This window comes from Aotus nancymaae, unplaced genomic scaffold (assembly GCF_030222135.1).
Source record: "Aotus nancymaae isolate 86718 unplaced genomic scaffold, 86718_ANA_hifiasm-v0.15.2.pri h1tg000011l, whole genome shotgun sequence".
NCBI classification, from domain to species: domain Eukaryota; kingdom Metazoa; phylum Chordata; class Mammalia; order Primates; family Aotidae; genus Aotus; species Aotus nancymaae.
In genome coordinates this window covers 21,400,074-21,419,167 of record NW_026988422.1, presented here as the reverse complement: position 1 = coordinate 21,419,167, position 19,094 = coordinate 21,400,074, and the positions used below count along the sequence as shown (strand labels likewise).

General features: G+C 39.0%; 2 protein-coding genes across 5 annotated transcripts in view; one reads left to right on the top strand and one right to left on the bottom strand.

Moving 5' to 3' along the window:
* The window catches only part of GTF2E1 (general transcription factor IIE subunit 1), a 35,800-nt gene extending 30,730 nt beyond the window's left edge, over positions 1–5,070 (bottom strand). The window contains exon 1 of one of the 3 annotated variants that reach the window (XM_012463910.2): positions 4,993–5,070. Coding sequence is in view for 1 of the 3 variants with exons in the window: in XM_012463908.3 (XP_012319331.1) it covers positions 3,519–3,576 (58 nt within the window). In the remaining 2 variants the exon portion in view is untranslated. The other 2 variants (XM_012463909.2, XM_012463908.3) reach the window with 2 other exon arrangements.
* The window catches only part of RABL3 (RAB, member of RAS oncogene family like 3), a 39,264-nt gene continuing 25,176 nt past the window's right edge, over positions 5,007–19,094 (top strand). Inside the window, exons 1-2 of one of the 2 annotated variants that reach the window (XM_012463911.2) lie at positions 5,007–5,224; positions 9,914–10,005. In XM_012463911.2, coding sequence (XP_012319334.1) covers positions 5,179–5,224; positions 9,914–10,005 — 138 coding nt within the window. In that variant the 5' untranslated portion in view covers positions 5,007–5,178. Of the gene's footprint in view, positions 5,225–5,438; positions 5,684–9,913; positions 10,006–19,094 lie in introns of those variants that run through there. The other variant, XM_012463912.3, reaches the window with a different exon arrangement.

The window sequence follows — 19,094 nt, the reverse complement described above, 5'->3', positions numbered from 1 at the left end:
TTTTGAGACCCACAGTACCATACTACAAGTGTGTTATGATCTACAGTGTGTTTGATTAAAAAGTAACTTATTATTTATCAAATGATATATGTCAAGTCTATTTTATTTCAGAAAAGAAACACAAAAAAACTACATGAAACACTCACTATTCTTTGGGAATTCTGGAAACCTTGAGAAACCTAGCAGTTAGCATTTCCTAAAAGTGTTTCCTTTCTTGAGTAAAATTTTTCTACCAAGATTCTAGGATGTTTTACATAGTCAGGCTTTCACAATAAAATCACAACAAACCAATAAACACATAAGTAATCACCACCTGGGATGCTTGACAAAATCATTAACTGTTGCAAAACTGAAAAAAAAAAAAATACTTAGGTCCAGACAGTTTTACCAACCTTGAAAAATTAAATGTGATAATCAAGTCAGGACCACGCAGTCCTTAAAAAGATAGACAATGAGTGAGGGAGAATAGCCCAAAATATTCTTAAAATACTGGATCCCTTGACAAAGCTGAAACTAAGTGTATCTCATTTCCATGTCATGGCCCAGAAAGCTGTCTTCTCAAAGCCCATATTGGCATGTGGTTTACTAAAAGAACCTGGGCTTTGAATTTCAGAGTAGACAGCCTGTGTTTCGGTAACTGTGTAGTCCTGAGCAAATCCCTTAAACAATTTCAAGCCACACTTTACTCTCTGAGAAATAAGGATGGTATCAACTACCTCGATGGAGTTGTTGTCATTAACAAGAATGTAATTAAAGTGCTTAGGAAGGATAGCTTCCATATCAACTTAATATGTTCCAAACTAAAAATGGCTAGGCTATCCACACAGATTAAATCAAGTTAAATTTCGCTAGTCCACAGGGAATTTTTTTTCTTTCTTTTAATAGAGACAGGGTCTCGCTATGTTGCCCAAGCTAGAGTTCAGTGGTGTGACTCAGCTCAATGCAGTCTCAACCTCCTGGGCTCAAGCAATCCTCCCATCTCAGCTTCCCCAGTAGGCTGGGGTACATACCACCATGACTGACTAATTTTTGTATTTTCTGTAGAGACAGGGTTTCACTGTTTTGCCCAGGCTGGTCTTGAACTTCTGGGCTCAAGGGATCCATCCATCTTGGGGGCTTCCTAAAGTGCTGGGATTACAGGTGTGAGCCACGACAGCCAGCCCACAGGATAATGTTTTTTTTTTTTTTTTTGAGACAGGGTCTCGCTCTCTGACCTAGGCTGGAGTGCAGTGGCGCAAGCTTGGCTCACTGCAACCTCTGCCTCATGGGTTCAAGTGATCCTCCTGCCACAGCCTCCTGAGTAGCTGGGACTACAGGCATGCAACACCACACCCACCTAATTTTGGAATTTTGAGTAGAGACAGGGTTTCACCATCTTGGCCAGGCTCCACAGCATAATTTTTTAACAGAGACACCCCATTGAACTATTTCAATGGGGAATCATATTCTGTTGTTAACACTAGTTTCAACTGATCCTTTTATTTGAAATCAGTGGTTATCAACCCTAAGAGATTTAATATCCTTTTTATAAGAAATATTTTTATATCCACGGTACCATACTACAAGGAAACTCTACACACCAATCTATAACTAATCTATGCACATATTTTGGGAGGACAATATAAGGCCCTTCTTGCAATATAGGAAAAGTAATAGTCAAAAGAAAATATGTACTTTAGGTTATGAATACTCAGGTATGACTATATTCAATAAGATACAGCAAAGTAGCACCTAGATCCAAATCTGTGAACATAGAGCACTTCCTGTTACCCCAGGGCTTAAGGATGCCTGGCAAGTGCCTGGGCTCAACACCAAAGTAGTATCACAGCATACTACTGGACACACTTTCTCTCCTTTTCAGTTTGATCTATACATTGTACTTGAACCCAGTTTTGTTTTTTTATTGTTTTACATCTTCAATAGTTGTCAGAACACAACATATGGCTTCAGAAACATTCAATGAAGAATGACAGAAAAATGTCAACATAACCTGTTTACAGGATTATTTCCTACTATTGTATTCTCCTTACCTGCCCCATACACACCATGCCCCAGATTAAATTTTCAAGCCTGGTTGTAAGGCACAATCATCTAGGGAACATTTTAAGAATACTGACCCTGGGCCCTATTCCTAAAGATTTTGCCTCAGGTGGTCTGGAGGGGCCAGATTAGGCAACACACAATTTCTTAAAGCTCTTTAGGTGACTCTACTATGCGAAAGTGCCTACTATAAATCCTGCCAATGCCCATCCTGCATGGAGAGGTCCCTGTGCCACTTAATGCTCAGCCTGTTTCCTTTGCCTAAAACACCCTAGGAAGCCGTGAGGACTAAAGGGAGTGAGTTAAGGATTTTACAATCCAATAGTTTTAGGGTTTAAATCCCAGTTCCAGTATTTCTTAGCCTCCCCCCTCCGACCCCAGAAAATTCTCAGACTCAGTTTCTTCATATATAAAAAGTAAGTAGGTCAGGTGCAGTGGCTAATGCCTGTAACTGCACACCTTGGGAGGCCAAGGTGGGAGGACTGTTTGAGCCCAGAGTTCAAGACCAGTCTAGGCAACATAGTAAGACACCATGTCTACAAAAATTTAAAAACTTAGACGGGTATGATGTCATGCACCTGTAGTACCAGCTGAGGTAGATCAATTGAGCCAGGAGGTCAAGGCTGCAGTGACCCATAATTTTGCCACTGCACTCCAGCCTAGGTGACAGGGCATGACCCTCAAAAAAAAAAAAAAGAGTGATTAACGGTGCCCTGTTCCTACAGTTAATGTATGAACTCAGTAAGATAATTAATGCAAAGTGTTCTACCATCAGGGCTGGCATAAGAGTTCAATGAAGTTATTGGCATTTGTAATAAATCCCCTATTTAGAAAAGTGGCTCCTATAGCAGCATGAGGAATGGACTCAAGTGAGTGAAGGTGGAGGCACTGTGGAAGTATTGGGGGTATAGTAAGAAAACCTAAACTAAGGAAGAAGGCAAAAAATTGCAAGAAGAGAACAGAATGAATGAGTTATTACAGAAAAAAAATCAAAAGGACTCAACAAAATATACTGCATACAGAGTACGAGAGTAGGAAAAATCTTAAATAGCTCTGTTTTGAGCCAGCATACCTAGGAAGGGAAAAGTACTGACATGAGTAATAGGTGACACCTGACGAGGAGCAGATTTGGAAGAAATGAGGAAATCACTTTTAGAAGTGTCTCTGAGGAAATACCATAGGATATTCCTCTGAATATACCCAGCAGGTAGCAGAACAAATGAAAACTAGAGCTCAGGAATGAAATCAAGCTGTGCCACCTTGTTCAAAATCTCCGCATTCTAAAATCCTCCTTCCTGACCACTGCTTTCTCTCCTCCACCACCTCCCACTCACGCTGAATCTCCTTACTCAATCTCTGGATGTCTTAGGTAAGAGTTCTCAAACTGGCAGCCCCCCACGCATTGTTTCACCCAAAGAATGTTTCAAAAATTTTCTGAATTAGCTGTCAACATTAAAATATTGTAAGAGTTCACATACATTTCAATTTCCAGCTCCTCTTGAAAAATTGAAATATCTGAGGAAAAAGAAAACCCATGTTCCCACATGGAAGCAATAAGCTGAAGCCGAATAGCAGCTGGCATTATTAGGGAAGGAGTTTGGCTGATCTCTGGAGACTTGTGAGTGTGGGACCATCCAGGACCTTTGTTTCTTCCTTTGATCTTCATAGTCCATGAGTCATCTCCCAGCCTCACGTCCCTACCCCAGTCCAGACCCTCGTGTATTTTAATCATATAAACATTTAAGGACTACTGTGCACCAGGCACGGAGCTAGAGAAACAAAGTTGAAAAGAATGCACCCTCTGCCCTCTGTCTACCCTGTCAGCCTCATATCCAGCCACACTAGCATATTCTCAATTCCATAAGCCACATGTGCTTTCCCTACTTCCCAGGCCTTTGCACATGCTGTTCCTTCTGCCCCTACAGCTAAGCCCAAACCCCCTTCTCTTAATCATCCTTAAAGTCTCAAAAAACATTTCCTCCTAAAGGCAGGCCTTCTCAGACTCCCCATAGCAGCATACAAGCATCACCTTTCACATGTTCCATGGCTCTTTCCCCTTCTTGTACTTTCTCCGTCTCTATACCTAAGACCAGACTTTATCTTGTTCAATTAATTTCCAGCCTCTAGCAGAGCCAGACAAGTCCTTCCATAAAACTTTCCATATGTCTCCTAGGCACGTGTTGTTCCAACATGGCTCATTTTGCCAGCTTCCCCCCACTTCACTTCCTCCACACTCTTGCTTCCACGGCAGAATCGGACAGGCTATTTATTGGACACTCTCTTCTTAAATTTAAAATAGTTTTAAGCGGGAGGTGAGTGGATCAAATTCCCGATGCTAAAAGACTGTTCTGACTGCAGAGTGGAGAACAAAACGAGAAAAGAGGGGATGCGGAGAGTACAGTTAGATTACTTCAGTATACCACTACTCCAGTTCTAGAACAACTTTGATTCTACACATCTAACTGAGGTTTTCTGTTACTATATTTCATGGCATTTTGCACGCCTTCACACACATAGCAGCAGATTACCGCGGAACCTTAGGATCCAACTGCCCTCCATGAGACGCGTTCGGTGATGTGCACGCCTCCCCAGTGCAAGACTGCGAGACGCCAAGACCCCAAACTCCCTCAGACTCTCCCAGTTGGGTCCAGGGCCACACTCCGGGCAGCCAAGCCCGCCCTACCCGAGGTCGCACACGGGCCGCTCCGGGGTTAATTGTTCTTTAAAGGACCAAGGCAAGAGGGTAACTCATTAGGGGAGGATAGTTAAGAGGGTGCGAAAGGAAGGAGAAATCACAAAATGCAATGCCCGGCCAGGGAACTCCGAACAAGGAACAGGGAACAAGGTTTACCAAAGCGAATCCTCGAACACTCCCACTACAGCTGCCCTCAGAGCTTCAACTACCGGCTTAAATGAGCCACGCCCTTATGCGACAAAGAAAACGCATTTTACCTGCGACCAGCTTTGGAAAACACCCCGATACCTTTTACCACACCAGCCAATCAGCTCAGTGAAGCCTTCTATCTGGCGAGTCACTCTCCAAGCGACCAATGAAATTGAAGGTTCTGTCCTCCATGCCCAGTTCTGATTGGCTTACAATCCCGGAACAGGCGTTAACCCAGAGAAGGCAGCGGCAAGATGGCCTCCCTGGATCGAGTGAAGGTACTGGTGTTGGGAGACTCAGGTGAGCGGTTAAACTCATGTCTGGGGCTCCAGTCACTTTTGACTTATCCAATAACCCTCCCCTTAATTTTCTTCCCTCAACTTCCTGACTCTGCGGCCCGGGTCTGAAGTCCCTTCCAAGGCCTGAAGACTACACTTCCCAGAGGACTTTGCTCCGTGTGACGACGAGGCGGCGGCGGCGCGCGGGAGGGGGTCGCGGAGCCCGGGCCTTCTGCCTTCGCGGCTTTCCACATCAGTTTCCCAGGCGACACCAGCCTAGAGTGTATTGTCAATTCTTTCATTTGAAAAAAAAAAAAAAAAAAAAGGCAGGCATTGTGTATTGCATCGGGTTCTGTGTTAAGGCTCCAGAAGTTAGTAGGACCGTGCCTTCAAGAGATTTTGTTCATTAAGGAAGTCAAACGTTCATTGAGAAACGTGCACTGGCAAGCGCTTGGCATACGCTAACTCATTTAATTCTGAGGTCAGTCCTATTATCCCATTTTACAGATGAGAGTAGTGAGGCAGAGAAATGTAAATTACAGAATCCTTTTGAACGCAGAGTCCACGTACTTAGACGCTAAGCTGTAATTATGCAGTGAAATACTGGGTAATGGTCCTGTTTGATTGTTAACTGAGCTTTTTATTTCCTTGTTCTCGTTTGGTCTTTATTGAAAACCTATTACTAGAGAAATTAAAGTAAGGGTTTTATTCTGAAGCAGCAAGGATTTAATGCTGAGCCCAGTTTAATCCTAGCATTAAAATTCTTTTTTCTTTCTTTTTTATTTTTATTTTTTTATTTTATTTTTTTTTTATGAGTCCAAAAGTAACCATTTACTGGTTACTAAGGGACTCTCTTTTTTATTTTTTAATCTTAATGGCTGCAAAAAAAATTCTTTTGACACCTGGAACATTTGAGAACTACAGCTGACGCTGACGCTGACGTCCGCAATTCCAGCTCTCACCTCACTGCCCTTATCTTTTCCTCCATAATTCAACTCTCCGTAGGAACTTCAATAAATGCTAACTTTGCATTTTGTGGATGTGCTGTTCTGGAGTTGGCCTAAGACCATGTGTTGTGAGCAAAGACATTGTGCTAGATGCTTGGAGGTGGAGAGGCCTAAAAACTACCCTTACAGAAACTAAATAAAATTGTGGCAAGCAAAGATATATTAAGGATGTTTTCACATTGCCCTGAATATTATTTACATTATGAAATATTTTACAGAGAGAATTATTTAATATTCCCCTAAGAAAGTTGCCTTTTGAAACTCTATGAACATAATCACAATTTATGTCAACTTCATTTCTTTGTCAGGTAGCTTGAAGTGGTGCCGAAGTTAATTTAATAAAATCACTCAGTTTTACAGATAAAAAAAGTAATGGTGGCCTAAAGGGACTCAGCAAGAGTATTACCAAGTAGAATTTAAGACTGGAATCCAGAACTAACAGACTTCTTCATGATGTGTGAAGTGGGTGTTTTCTGTCCTCTATAATTCCATTTTCTATTGTATCTAACAATCCCTTCATATTACAAACTGCTGCAACTAGTCAATTTATTTTCTTTCCAACAGGCACTGTACTAGGTTCTGGGGTTATAACTGTGGAATTAATGCATTATATAACAGGGGTAGGATTAGCTGCTACATTAAATGTGGAAAAGTAACCAGGCAATTAGTAAGCTTCCCCAGTGCCCCCTTTCCCCTTATGGTTTAGTTGTAAAGCAGAAGACACAGCTATGACAGCCAGGAAAGTGATTGATGTTGTCACACATTTGCTAATGTTAAGCTTTATGTACAAAGTTAGTTACTGTCTTTTTATCTTTTTAAAAGGTAATTTAAAAGTACACAATCTGACAGCTTAGAATATGCTTTTTACACTTCCTTAGCCTTTGGTTCAAACCTGAAAGTTTATTTTTGAATAAAGGCCGTTTTCCTCATAAAATTTTGAGAGTTTCACAAATACATAAAGAAATGACTTAGCCGGGCAAGGTGGGTCTTGCCTATAATGCCTGCACTTTGGGAGGTTCAGGTGGGTGGATTACTTGAGCTCAGGAGTTCGAGACCAGCCTGGGCAACATGGCAAGACCCTGTCTCTACCAAAAACAATACAGGAAGTTAGCCGGGCATGGTGGTACATGCCTGTAGTTCCAGCTACTTGGGAGGCTGAGGTGAGAGGATCGCTTGAGCCCAGGGATTTGAGCCTGCAGTGACCTAGGATCGTGCCACTTCACTCTAGCCTGGGTGATAGAGTGAGACCCTGTCTCAAAGAAGAAAAAGCGTTTGGAGATTTGTTTTGTATCCTGTAGAGATACTTGGTAATTTGGTAAGGAACCCTAAAAGTCTCACTACCATATGGTTTTCTCTTCCTTTCAGAGATTAGGGACTAGTTTAATATATTATCAAACATCTATATTTGGAGATGACATTGATTTATATTGGGCCTTCCCCCCCGCCGAAGCAAATCAAGTGCATTCTTTTGATTAAATTTAGTTCTAAAGGTGAAAACATAGAATCAGAATCTCCCAAAATAAAGAAATGAAGTTAGTCATTATTCCCTAGCGCTTCAACTGTTCTTACTGTTTAGGGTTTCATCTTTAACAAAGATGAAAAGCCAACTACATGATATTGTTGAGGTGCAGCATGACCTTCAGGCTCAAGTGTATGACTGGTGCCAGTGTAACCCCCATGAAAGTTATTTGTCAATACATATCAAGAACTTTCAATGTTTCCTTTGAAGTATTGAGTTTACTTCTGGGAAGGTATACTAAGGACATAATTTTAATTTTAAAGGTTTAAACAGAAATAACTTTTCAGTAGCATATCAAAAATTACAAAACATCCTATATACTTAATAATGGAAGAATGGTTAAGTAAATTTTTATGCCTATTCTCTGAAGTACTATGGAGATATTTTAAATGTTTATGAATATTCTGGAATAATATGGAAATTTTTAGTCAATAAATACTAATTAAGGGTCTGATCTAAGTACTGAAGATAAAAAAGATGCGTAAGAACCCTCAAGGAACTTAAATAGAGTGAATAAAACCTATAAACAAACACATGTAATACAATGTATTTTAAGTGCTCTGTAGGAAAATGTACAGGATACAGTGGAGGCCCAGAGGATGGTGGATGCTATGCTTAGTTCTACCTGTGTGGGGTCAGAAAATACTTTATAGAATGTTGCTGAGTCTTCAAAGATTAATTCACCAGGCCAATGGGAGAGGGGAGGGAAGGGAGAGAATGGGTAAGATATTCCAGACAAAGCAAGCTATGGAAGCAAAGGCCTATGTTGTTTTATTGTGTTTTTTAGTATCCTGTATATAAACACAATAACCACCTGCTTATAGAAAAACTGTTCTTGTGGAATTAAATAAACCTACATGTTGACAGTAGTCTTAAGGTGATTTTTTTTTTTTAAAGAGATGGGGTCTCACTGTCACCCAGGCTAGAGTACAGTAGTGCAATCATAGCTCACTGCAACCTCCAGCTCCTGAGCTCAAGGGATCATCTTGTCTCAGCCTGTTGAGTAGCTAGGACTACAGATGCAGGCCAGGGCACCAGTCCTGGCTAATTTTTTTTTAATTTATTTTTTGTAGAGATGGGGTCTTGCCACATTGCCCAGGCTGGTTGCAAACTCCTGCTCTCAAGTGATCCTCCTGCCTCAGCCTCCCAAAACACTGAGAGTACAGATGTGAGCCACCATGCCTGGCCCTGATTTGTGTATACTTTCTAGATTGTAAATATAACTTTTTATAATAAAAAATAAACATAAACAATAGATTCATACACAATATGATTGAAGAGATGATCTACATTTTTGATAAAGCTAGTGATTTGTAAAGATTCACCAACCATGCTTATCATAATGGAACCCCCAAAATGCTATTAAATGAATGAGTGAGTGACTCCACACATGGATGTAGAGGAAGAGCTCAGTCTGTTTCCTCTTCATACAAATCTCTGAATGCTACCCTTAGCATTAATAACTCGATTTCCCTGAGCCCAAGAAATCTAAAAGAGATTAAATGGTGACTTAAAGTGTCATAATGTGGAAAAGGCAGTAGAATTGTCCTTTTTACCAAAAGGTAAGTCTGGGCTAAGCGGTTGGCTGCTTTTTAGAAATCACTATATGGCAGTACTGGAGTGTCTAAATTTAGAACTGTGAAATGGTGACTCTCTCTCACTGAGAGTATTCAAGCACAGTCTGGGAGACCCTCTAACAGGTTGCCATGGATGGGGCCTCAGCATTGGTGTGCAGGACAGAGGGATTACTTCTAAGATCTGTTAAGATTCTATAATTCCAAAATAGGCTAAATTGATTAAATCATTCAAAAGGAAAGGAATTATTAATATGAAATTGTCCTAAACCAATGGTTCTCAAAGTGAGGCCCCTGGAACAATATCAGTATCACTTGGAAACTTGTTAGAAATCTTGGACCCCAAGACAGACCTGCTAAATCAGAAAGTCTAGGGGTGGAGCCCAGCATTCCATGTTTTAACCCACCCTCCAGGTGATTCTGATGCCAAATTTGAGAGAACCACTGCCCTCTACCATCTTCGCTTTATTCAGTGAAGCTTATATTGTTGTATGGCATTCTAACAACTATGCTTTACTTAACATTATTCTTGTGTAGTCTTAGTCTTAGTCTTTCCAAAACAGATTTCAGCATTGTCTCTTACATGACTAGAGTTCCTGTATCTCTTACAGGTGTTGGGAAATCTTCATTAGTCCATCTTCTATGCCAAAATCAAGTGCTGGGAAATCCATCGTGGACTGTGGGCTGCTCAGTGGATGTCAGAGTATGTGTCTTTTATATTTTGGTTTTTCAGTAATCATAATAAAGATAAATGCTTCAAACTACATAATCAAATTACAGTACTATGGTCAAGATTAATAATAATAGCTGGGATTTATCAGATTCATACTATGTGCCAGGTACTATGCCAGTTGCTTTGCATGTCTCTTCTTATTTCATGTTTTTAAAACTGAGATGTGTAGATGCAGAAACTAAGGTAGAGTCAAGATTTGAACAGGTTGTCTGATGCCACCTATCTAATCACTTATGCCATATATCTAGAGTTCACATAGCATCCTCCTTAAATAATTCTGCCTAAGCTTGTGCTATTAAGACTGCCAACTTTTAACTAGAAGTATAATGTAAAGGCAAAAGCTCCTGCAGCTACATGTCTGAGTCATTTGTTCCATCTTGTGTTTGGGAATCTGGTATAGTTTTCATTAAATTAAATATCTTCCTAGATACAGTTGGTCTTTGCTAATGCCAGCTAGTTCTGACAAGTCTCTCATCTGCTGGCACACCTCTCTCCTTTGAGTTAAGAAACATATAGGGAAGGAATGGTAGTTGGCTAGATTGATAGCTATTTTCCTTCTGTTCTTTGAAACTACTGTTCCATAGTTCTCATTTACATTGCTGCTGATTAGAAATCTTCCATCAGACTCTTACTCATTGTTAAGATAATTTCTTCTTTGGTTGCTTTTAAAATATATCTTTTTTAAATCTTTGATATTTTGTAGTTTTGCTAACCTATGTCTAGGTATAGGTTTGTTTTTATTCATTCTATTCAGAAGTAGTCATGGTTCTCATGTCTTTATTTTTCAGAATTTTAAGCCATTATCTGTCTTCCCTCATTTCCTCTATCCCTTCCTCTTGACTTTCTATTAGATTTTTGTTCTTCATAACTTTTAATATTTCTCCTTGCTGCCTTCTGGATGATATACTCATATCTGCCTTCCAGTTAACTAAGAATCTCTTCAACTATGTCTAATCTGCTTTTTAATATATCTACTCAGTTTTTCATTCCAAATACCTATAATTTTTAATTTCTAGATATTCCTTTTAGTTCTTTTTAAAACGTAAAAATTTTCCAAAATGTCCTGATTCTTCATCATGGTGTCTGCTTTTTATTTTAATTATTTCTAACATTTACTTCATGGTTTCTTTTGGATTATTTTATTTTTTCTGGAGGAGAGGTAGCTATGCTCCTTGCTGTATCTCCTCGTATGGCTTGTAATTCTTTAAAATGATCACATCTCCAACAGGATTTTTTTCCTCTCCCCATGGAAGTCTCGTATGCTGTATTGTGAAAGTATCTTTATACAGTCCCTTTTCATTTCTGTTATTGCCAGGACCCTAAGGATTTCAGTTTCTTAGCTCAGAGTTTCCATGCTCTCTAGATAATGTAAATTCCCCAGCATCTGATTGTAGCACAGACCTGTAGTTTCCATTTTTCGTGGACCATTTATCTTCTCTCTACTTTCTGTCTAAGGTTCCTGACAGTAAGTTTTTGCCATTTCCCTGAGCCTGTGGATAGTATTTTTCCAACTCTCTCTTTTCACTGACTGGGCAGCTCATCAAAGGTCCAGATTTCACAAAGGCAACTACAGTCTAGTCTTTATCACTCACCCACATATACTTTTGCCATTAAAGCTGGAAAACAGGTCTGCTATTCCTGGATGGGCATTAATACTCCAGGCACCAGCCCCTGAAGCTATATCTGAATCTATGTCAGTTCCCACTTCTCACTCTGATTTTAAGTTTTTTGTTCATTTCTAGCATTTGGGGATATTCCTTTCTTTCTCTTAACTTTCTCTTGAGCTAGTCTTCTCTGTCTCTCCTCTCTTCTCTTTCTCTCTGCCTCAGAGTATTTCTATAGTGTTTCTGTAAGTTTGAAGTAGAAGCGGACCTATTTTGTGTCATTTTAGCCAACATGTTCCTAAATTCAGTGGCAACTTTATTTAGGTTTGGGAGACCCAATAGCAAGTTCTAGACAAATTTTCCTTTTGGATTTTTCTAGCTCCCATTCTGTGAAAGAGCATGACATACTGAAAAGAAACTTAGATTTAAACCCTCACGTCCTGAGTCAGTTGCCCTTCGCTTCTGAGTGACCTTAATCGTTTTACCTTCTTGAGGCATAATTATATCATCTGGAAAATAGAGGTCAGTAACATCTGCTTTATTGAGTCTACAGGTTTGTAGGAAGGATCAGAGAAGCTTAATAATGGGAAATTACAGTCTAGTGCTTTACAATGTGAGGTTGTAATTGAACTTTAGTCCAATTTTCTGCCCTTGCCTTCCTCCTGCCTTACTTCTTTTTTCTATCCCTACCCAGTGCCCATTCTTTTCATGTTGTTCACCTTTTGTCTTGGTTTTCTTTCCCCCTTGTCTTATTGAATTAGCTAAAACTCCAATACAGTGTTGAATAGAAGTGGCACCAGCAATCATTTTTGTTTCATTCCCAATCTCATGGTAGATGTTCAGTATAACACTATTTAGCAAAGTGTTTGCTGGAGGATTTTTTCTTTTTCTTTTTTTTTTTTTTTTTTTAAGACAGGGTTTCACCATATTGGTCAGGCTGGTCTCAAACTCCTGACCTCAGGTGATCCTCCCACCTCAGCCTCCCAAAGTGCTGGGATTACAGGCATGAGCCACCATGCCTGGTTCGCTGGAGGATTTTTTAAATAGGCATATTTGATTAAATTAAAGAAATGTCCTTCTATTCCTATTACAATGAGAGTTTGTATCATGAATGGTTATTGAATTTTACCAGTTGTCTTTTCATGATAATCATGATTTTCCTGACTTACTCTGTTACTGTGGTAAATTATGTTGATTAATTTTTTAGATGTTAAACCAACCTTGCAATCCTGTAATAACTAACTTGGTCTTGTGCTGCTCTTTTCATATATCACTAGATTTAGTTTGCTAATATTTTTCTCAGACATTTGCATGTAAATTCATAGGAAAAAATGACCTATCATTTTATTTTCTTGTTAATCTCCTTGTGGGTTTTCTATCGTGCTTATGCTAGCCTCATAAAATAAATTGGGAAGTATTAATCTCTGTATCTGTTCTCTGAAAGATTTTATTTAAGGTTGGTTTTATTTTTTTCTTAGATATTTGAAAGAATTCACAGGTGAAACCATCTGGACCTAAGTTTTTCTTCATGGGAAGTTTTTAAGTAACATTAAATAAAATAATAAAATAACTGTATTCCTTTTTGTGTCAATTTTGGTAGTTTATATTTTTGAAATAATTTGTTCATTTCATATAAATTGACACTAAAATTTTTTTTTCTGTATTTTTACTGTTTTTCAATAAGATCATTGAACAATATTTCCTTTTTCATTTCTGGTAGGATAATTTGTGCACTTTCTCTTATTTTCTTGATCAGTCTTACCAGAGGTCTATCAAAGACCAGTTTCTGCCTTGTTGATTTTCTCTATTGTATGTTTATTTTGTGCTTTGTTAGTTTCTGCTCTTATCTTATGACCATACTTTCTTTGGGTTTAATTTACTGTCTTTTTTCTAACTTGCTGAAATGAGTAATTGCTTAATTTTTTTTCAGACTTCCTTTTAGAGCTCTAAGGCTCTAAAATTTCTGTCTAAGCATAGCATTAACTGCATTTCTAAAATTTTGTTCATTATTATTCAGTTCAAACTATTGTCTAGTTTCCATTGCAATTTCTTCTTTGACTCATAGGTTGTTTAGAATATGCTTCTTAATTTGCAAACATTTGACAATGTTTATTGTCTTTTAATGATTGATTTCAGTTACCTTTCATTATGCTTAGAGAACATATACTGTATGATTTCTTCCTTTGAAATTTGTTGAGATTTGCTCCATGCCCAGTTTTATGGTCAGTTTTGATAAAAATTTCATATGCACTTGAAAACAATGTGTATTATGTAATTGTTGGGTACAGTGTTCTAAACATGTGTTAATCATTTTTTAAAATTTTCTCTATTGGGTGGGGGGTTTTTTGCCTGTTTTTGTTTTTTCATCAATTGCTAAGAAATAAATATTATAATCTCTAGCTGTAAGAGTGAATTTGTCTATTTCTCCTTTTAATTCTGGCCATTTTTCATTTATATACTTGGAGATTGTATTACGAGATGAATACTAATTTAAGATTGTTTGAACTTCCTGAAGGATATAACATTTTATTTTAGTATGTCCCTCCCTATATCTGGTAATACATTGTGCCTTGAAGATTATCTTGTCTGATATTAAAATAGTTAAAACCAATTTATTTTTACTTAGTGTTTGTATGGTTTATCTTATTTACATATTTCAACTTTCATACTTCCTATGTCCTTATATTTACAGGGTGTCTCTTGTAAGCAGGATATAGCTAAATTTTGTTTTGATGACCAGTCTGACAGTCTTAGTCTTTTTATTTGATTCTTGGGCCTTGCCCCCAGATATTCTGACTCAGAGTTATGAATGGTACCCAAGAATCTGCATTTTAAGAAGCATCTGAGATGATTCTGTTGTAGGTTAATAATGCCTTGAGAAATACTGGGTAATGTGTGGAATCAAATTGCCAAATGGTTATAGAAGTATTTAATGACAGGAGTTACAGAGCAGAGGAACAAGACTAAGAATCAGATGCTGATAGGAAGCTAGTACATATTAAAAATAAGACAAGGAGTGGGGGAGTATAGCTGATGGTTCAGAGCATCTAAAGAAGACAGATTTTTAATATAAGGGTAGAGGAATAATGTACTAGAAGTAGCTTGGAGAATAAGCAAGGCATTTTCTATTTTCTGAACTCCAAAGTAATTAGAATATTGAAAAGTAAACAGCATCTATCTGAGAGGACTTAAGGAGAAGTTGTGTTTTCAAGGTAGAGGCAGAGATTTGTTAATAGAATGAGGTTGATGATAGGGTGTAACGGAATTTTGTAACCATGGAGTAAGATTCCAGGGGAAAAGTGGAAATATTTGGAGAAGGAAACAATTAGGAGTTTAATAATGGGTAGAGGAAGCAAAAGCAGTTTGGGAATAATAATATAAGAGACTATTTAAGGACTCAGTGTGTATGGTAACAGAGAATAACTGGGATATAAATGTCTTGAGTGTAGCTGATGGCAAAGTTTCCATAAGAAACTTTATCTCAGCAGTCCCTTGTATGTGAGAGTGGAGACTTGATTTTGTCTGCAAGGAATGCTTTTGTGCAAAGTCCCAGAGAGCAGGCCAACATGAGGTTCAAGACACTGACCAAGTTTTAGAAGTAACATCAGTAATTCCCTTTAGAAACTTCTGCTTTGGGGCTGGGTGCTGTGTCTCATGCCTATAACCACAGCCTGTTGGTAGGCCACAGTAGGTGGATCACCTAAGGTCAGGAGTTTGAGACCAGCCTGGTCAACATGGTGAAACCCCATCTCTACTAAAAATACAAAAATTAGCCAGGCGTGGTAGCACACACCTGTAATCCCCAGCTACTCGGGAGGCTAAGGCAGGAGAATCACTTGAACCTGGAAGGTGGAGGTTATAGTGAGCCGAGATCAAACCATTGCACTCCAGCCTGGGCAACAAGAGTGAAACTCCATCTCAAAAAAAGAAAAAGACAACAAAAGAAAGAAACTTCTGCTTTGGGAGAAAGTGAAGTTGGAATTCTCTTGCAGTTAGCTTGTGGTAGACTACAGATTTTTGAACTCTGCATAGTTCCAAGGAACACTGGGGAAGGCATAAAACTGCCCAAAAGGAGACTGGGCTAAAAACTACAGCAGTCAAAGACAAATATGCCTGTAATCCCAGCACTTTGGGAGGCTGAGGCAGGCAGATTACTTGAGGCCAGGAGTTGGAGACTAGCCTGGCCAACATGCAAAACCCCGTCTCTACTAAAACAAATGCAAAAATTAGCCAGGTGTGGTGGCAGGCACCTGTAGTCCCAACTACTCAGGAGGCCGAGGCAGGAGAATCACTTGAACCTGGGAGGCAGAGGCTGCAGTGAGCTGAGATCGTGCCACTGTACTCCAACCTGGGCGACAGAGTGAAACGCCGTCTCAAAAAAAACAAAACACAAATGTCATATAATTATGTGACTGGGGTTACTGGTAAGAGTGTGGCTCTAATTGATTCCTTTAAAGACAGTCTGATCTGAATTATATTATTGTGGAAGAATGGGACATTGGCTGAAAGTGACTTGCTTTACTGTATCTTAAGCCAGTTGATTTCTGTCTTTCTTTTGTTTTTTGTTTTTGAGATGGAGTTTTGTTCTTGTTGCCCAGGCCAGAGTACAATGGCGTGATCTCAGCTCACTGCAACCTCCACCTTCCAGGTTCAAGCAATTCTCTTGCCTCAGCCTCCTGAGTAGCTGGGATTACAGGTGGCGGCCACCAAGCCTGGCTAATTTTTTTGTATTTTTAGTAGAGACAGGGTTTTAGCATGTTGACCAGGCTGGCCTTGAACTCCTGACCTCAGGTGATTCACCCACCTTGGTCTCCCAACATGCTGGGGTCATAGGAGTGAGCCACCTCGCCTGGCCATGTCTTCTATTTTTGAGAAGAATGCATTGCTTGAGTGACAAGATAAGCAAAAGGTGTTTTTAAAGGAAAGTTGTCATAGACATGTAAATCATTTTGACTGTTGTTAGAATAAAGTGAATAGTTCTTTTCTACAAAAAGAATAACTAAAAAAGCCTTTACCTAAATAACTTGGGAGAACACTGTTACCGATAGCAGCTTTTATATTGCAGTTACAGTTTTGTGTTAGTGAAACCTGTGAGAAGGAATCTCCAGAAGTAGTATAGATTCATGAATACACACTTTTCAAAACTCTTAGAAACAGTTGCCTTTTTTACTACACATCTATTAAGAGCCAACTAAAAATAGAGATAATAGTGGTGATCATGTAATCGTTTAATCTTAAGTTCAGATAAAGTTAATGAGTTTAATGTATATACTCAGTAATTAATAACATTTTGGAATTAGTATTTAGTACAGAAGTGTTCATAGCTGAACTGAAGAGAAAAGGAAGAAAAGTTTTATTTGGTTGTATTCTTTATTAATTCCTGTCTTTAACTTCGTTGTCCCAAGTCTAATGGGAGTAATATAATTGCCTAATTACTCTTAATTATGAAAACAATACAACAAATTTAATCTTTTCACAAATTGTAAATAAGGAAATTGATTTGTCATTTCTAGTTCACTTTAATGAGATTTTAACTCTCTAATTTACACATTGCATATAATTAATATTTATTGAATTCCTCTTTGGACAGCATGACAATGTACAGGCTCTGGAGAGAAAGGAATAGTCTCTGTCCTCACTAAGCATATAAGGTAGGACACTTTTTATTGCTTACTTTGCGTAGGCATCCATTTACATACTAATTCATTTAATTCTTACAACAACCCTTTGAGGCAGGTACCATTAGTGCCCCTATTCATTTTACATAGAAGCAGTTAAAGCACAGAGGTACTACATGGCTTGTCAATGATCATATTGTTATTAACTTTCGGAATTGGGATTCAAACCCAGACAATGTGCTTCAAGAACGTGTGCTGCTAATTGCCGAGTACCAGCTCTGCCAGAGAGACCCCGCCGTTAGGCGGCGCTGAAGGAAATGAGAGGCAGACACCCAGAGAGAACAGCAAAGTGGGTCTATCCCGGGGGGCCAGCAGCCTGAGAGCTTTAGGGGCTGACAGCATTCCCGGCTGAAGGCCCCAAGCAGATTTTGATCCACTTAATTATTCTCTCTGAACAGGTGATTATTATAAACAAACAGGTGTTCTGTATTTTCTCATAACAAAAATATGCCAAGTAGGCAGCTGTTGCCTGCTTACCACTGATTACAAGCAAGCTAAAAGATATTCTTCAGAGGGAGCCAGGGTCAGATATCTCAAAGAATTGTTTTAACTGGTGTATGATATTTATTCATTGTCTTGCCACTTTGGAATGCCCCAAGTAGTTTTCTACTTGGGTTGGGGAAGGTGGGGGCTGGGTAGGTTTTCCTTGCCATCGTTCTTCCTAACAAACAGTATATTCTATCATACACTCAGTATTCATCAATATTCATAAACTTAACATTTCTCCACGTAAGTGTTCTTAAACTTAACATTTCTCAACACCTAATCACTACTCTGTACTGCCTCTTATTCCAGAACAGTATTAAGAAAAAAAAAATTCTGACACTGTTCAATATAGTAGCCACTAGCCTCTTGTGGCAATTTAAATTTAAATTAAATTAAAAATTTTGCTCCTCAGTTAAACAAGCCACATTTTAATTGCTAAGTAGTCACATTGCTAATGGTTACTGTATTGGACATTTCTGTGTTTTTTTGAGACAGAGTCTTGTTCTGTTGCCAAGACTGGAGTGCAGTGGCACAATCTTGGCTCGCTGCAACCTCTGCCTCCCAGACTCAAGAGATTCTTGTGCCTCAGCCTCTCAAGTAGCTGGGACTACAGGCACACGCCACCATGCCTAGCTAATTTTTATATTTTTAGTAGAGATAGGGTTTCGCCATTTTGGCCAGGCTGGTCTCGAATTCATGACCTCAAGTGATCTGCCTGCCTCAGCCTCCCAATGTGTTAGGTTTACAGGCGTGAGCCACCACACCTGGCCTGTATTGGACGTTTCTATGGCTGTAGAAAATTCCATGGGACAGCACGGATATAGAAAATAAGTGTTACAGTAGTTCAAGAAAGTAAATGTAAAATTATCCTAGGCACTAATGATTGAATGGGTGGCTTCAGTAAGTGGCTAGATGGACTGTCTCTAAGAAGAGGACTATATTATAGAAAGAAACAATAGTAAGTTCAGTTCCGGACCTGGTGAAAGGAGGTATCTGTGAGCTAGCCAGCTGGAACTGTCCTGGAAATGAGTTGCTGACACTCAAAAGACAATTCTGAGTTGGAATCCTCTTTATAGAAATAATCCTGAATCACTACAGCTGATGCAATTTCTAAAAGAGAAAATTTAGAAATAGGTGGGGTGGACCTTGGGGTATATTGAGAGAGTTGATGGGAAAAGAAGAGTCAGAGAAAGACTGATAACAGAAATAGGAGGATATCCAAAATGAACTACAAGAGCAAAGAGAGATGAGAATTTCCTGAAGTAGAGATTGATTTTGAGTATGAAACAGT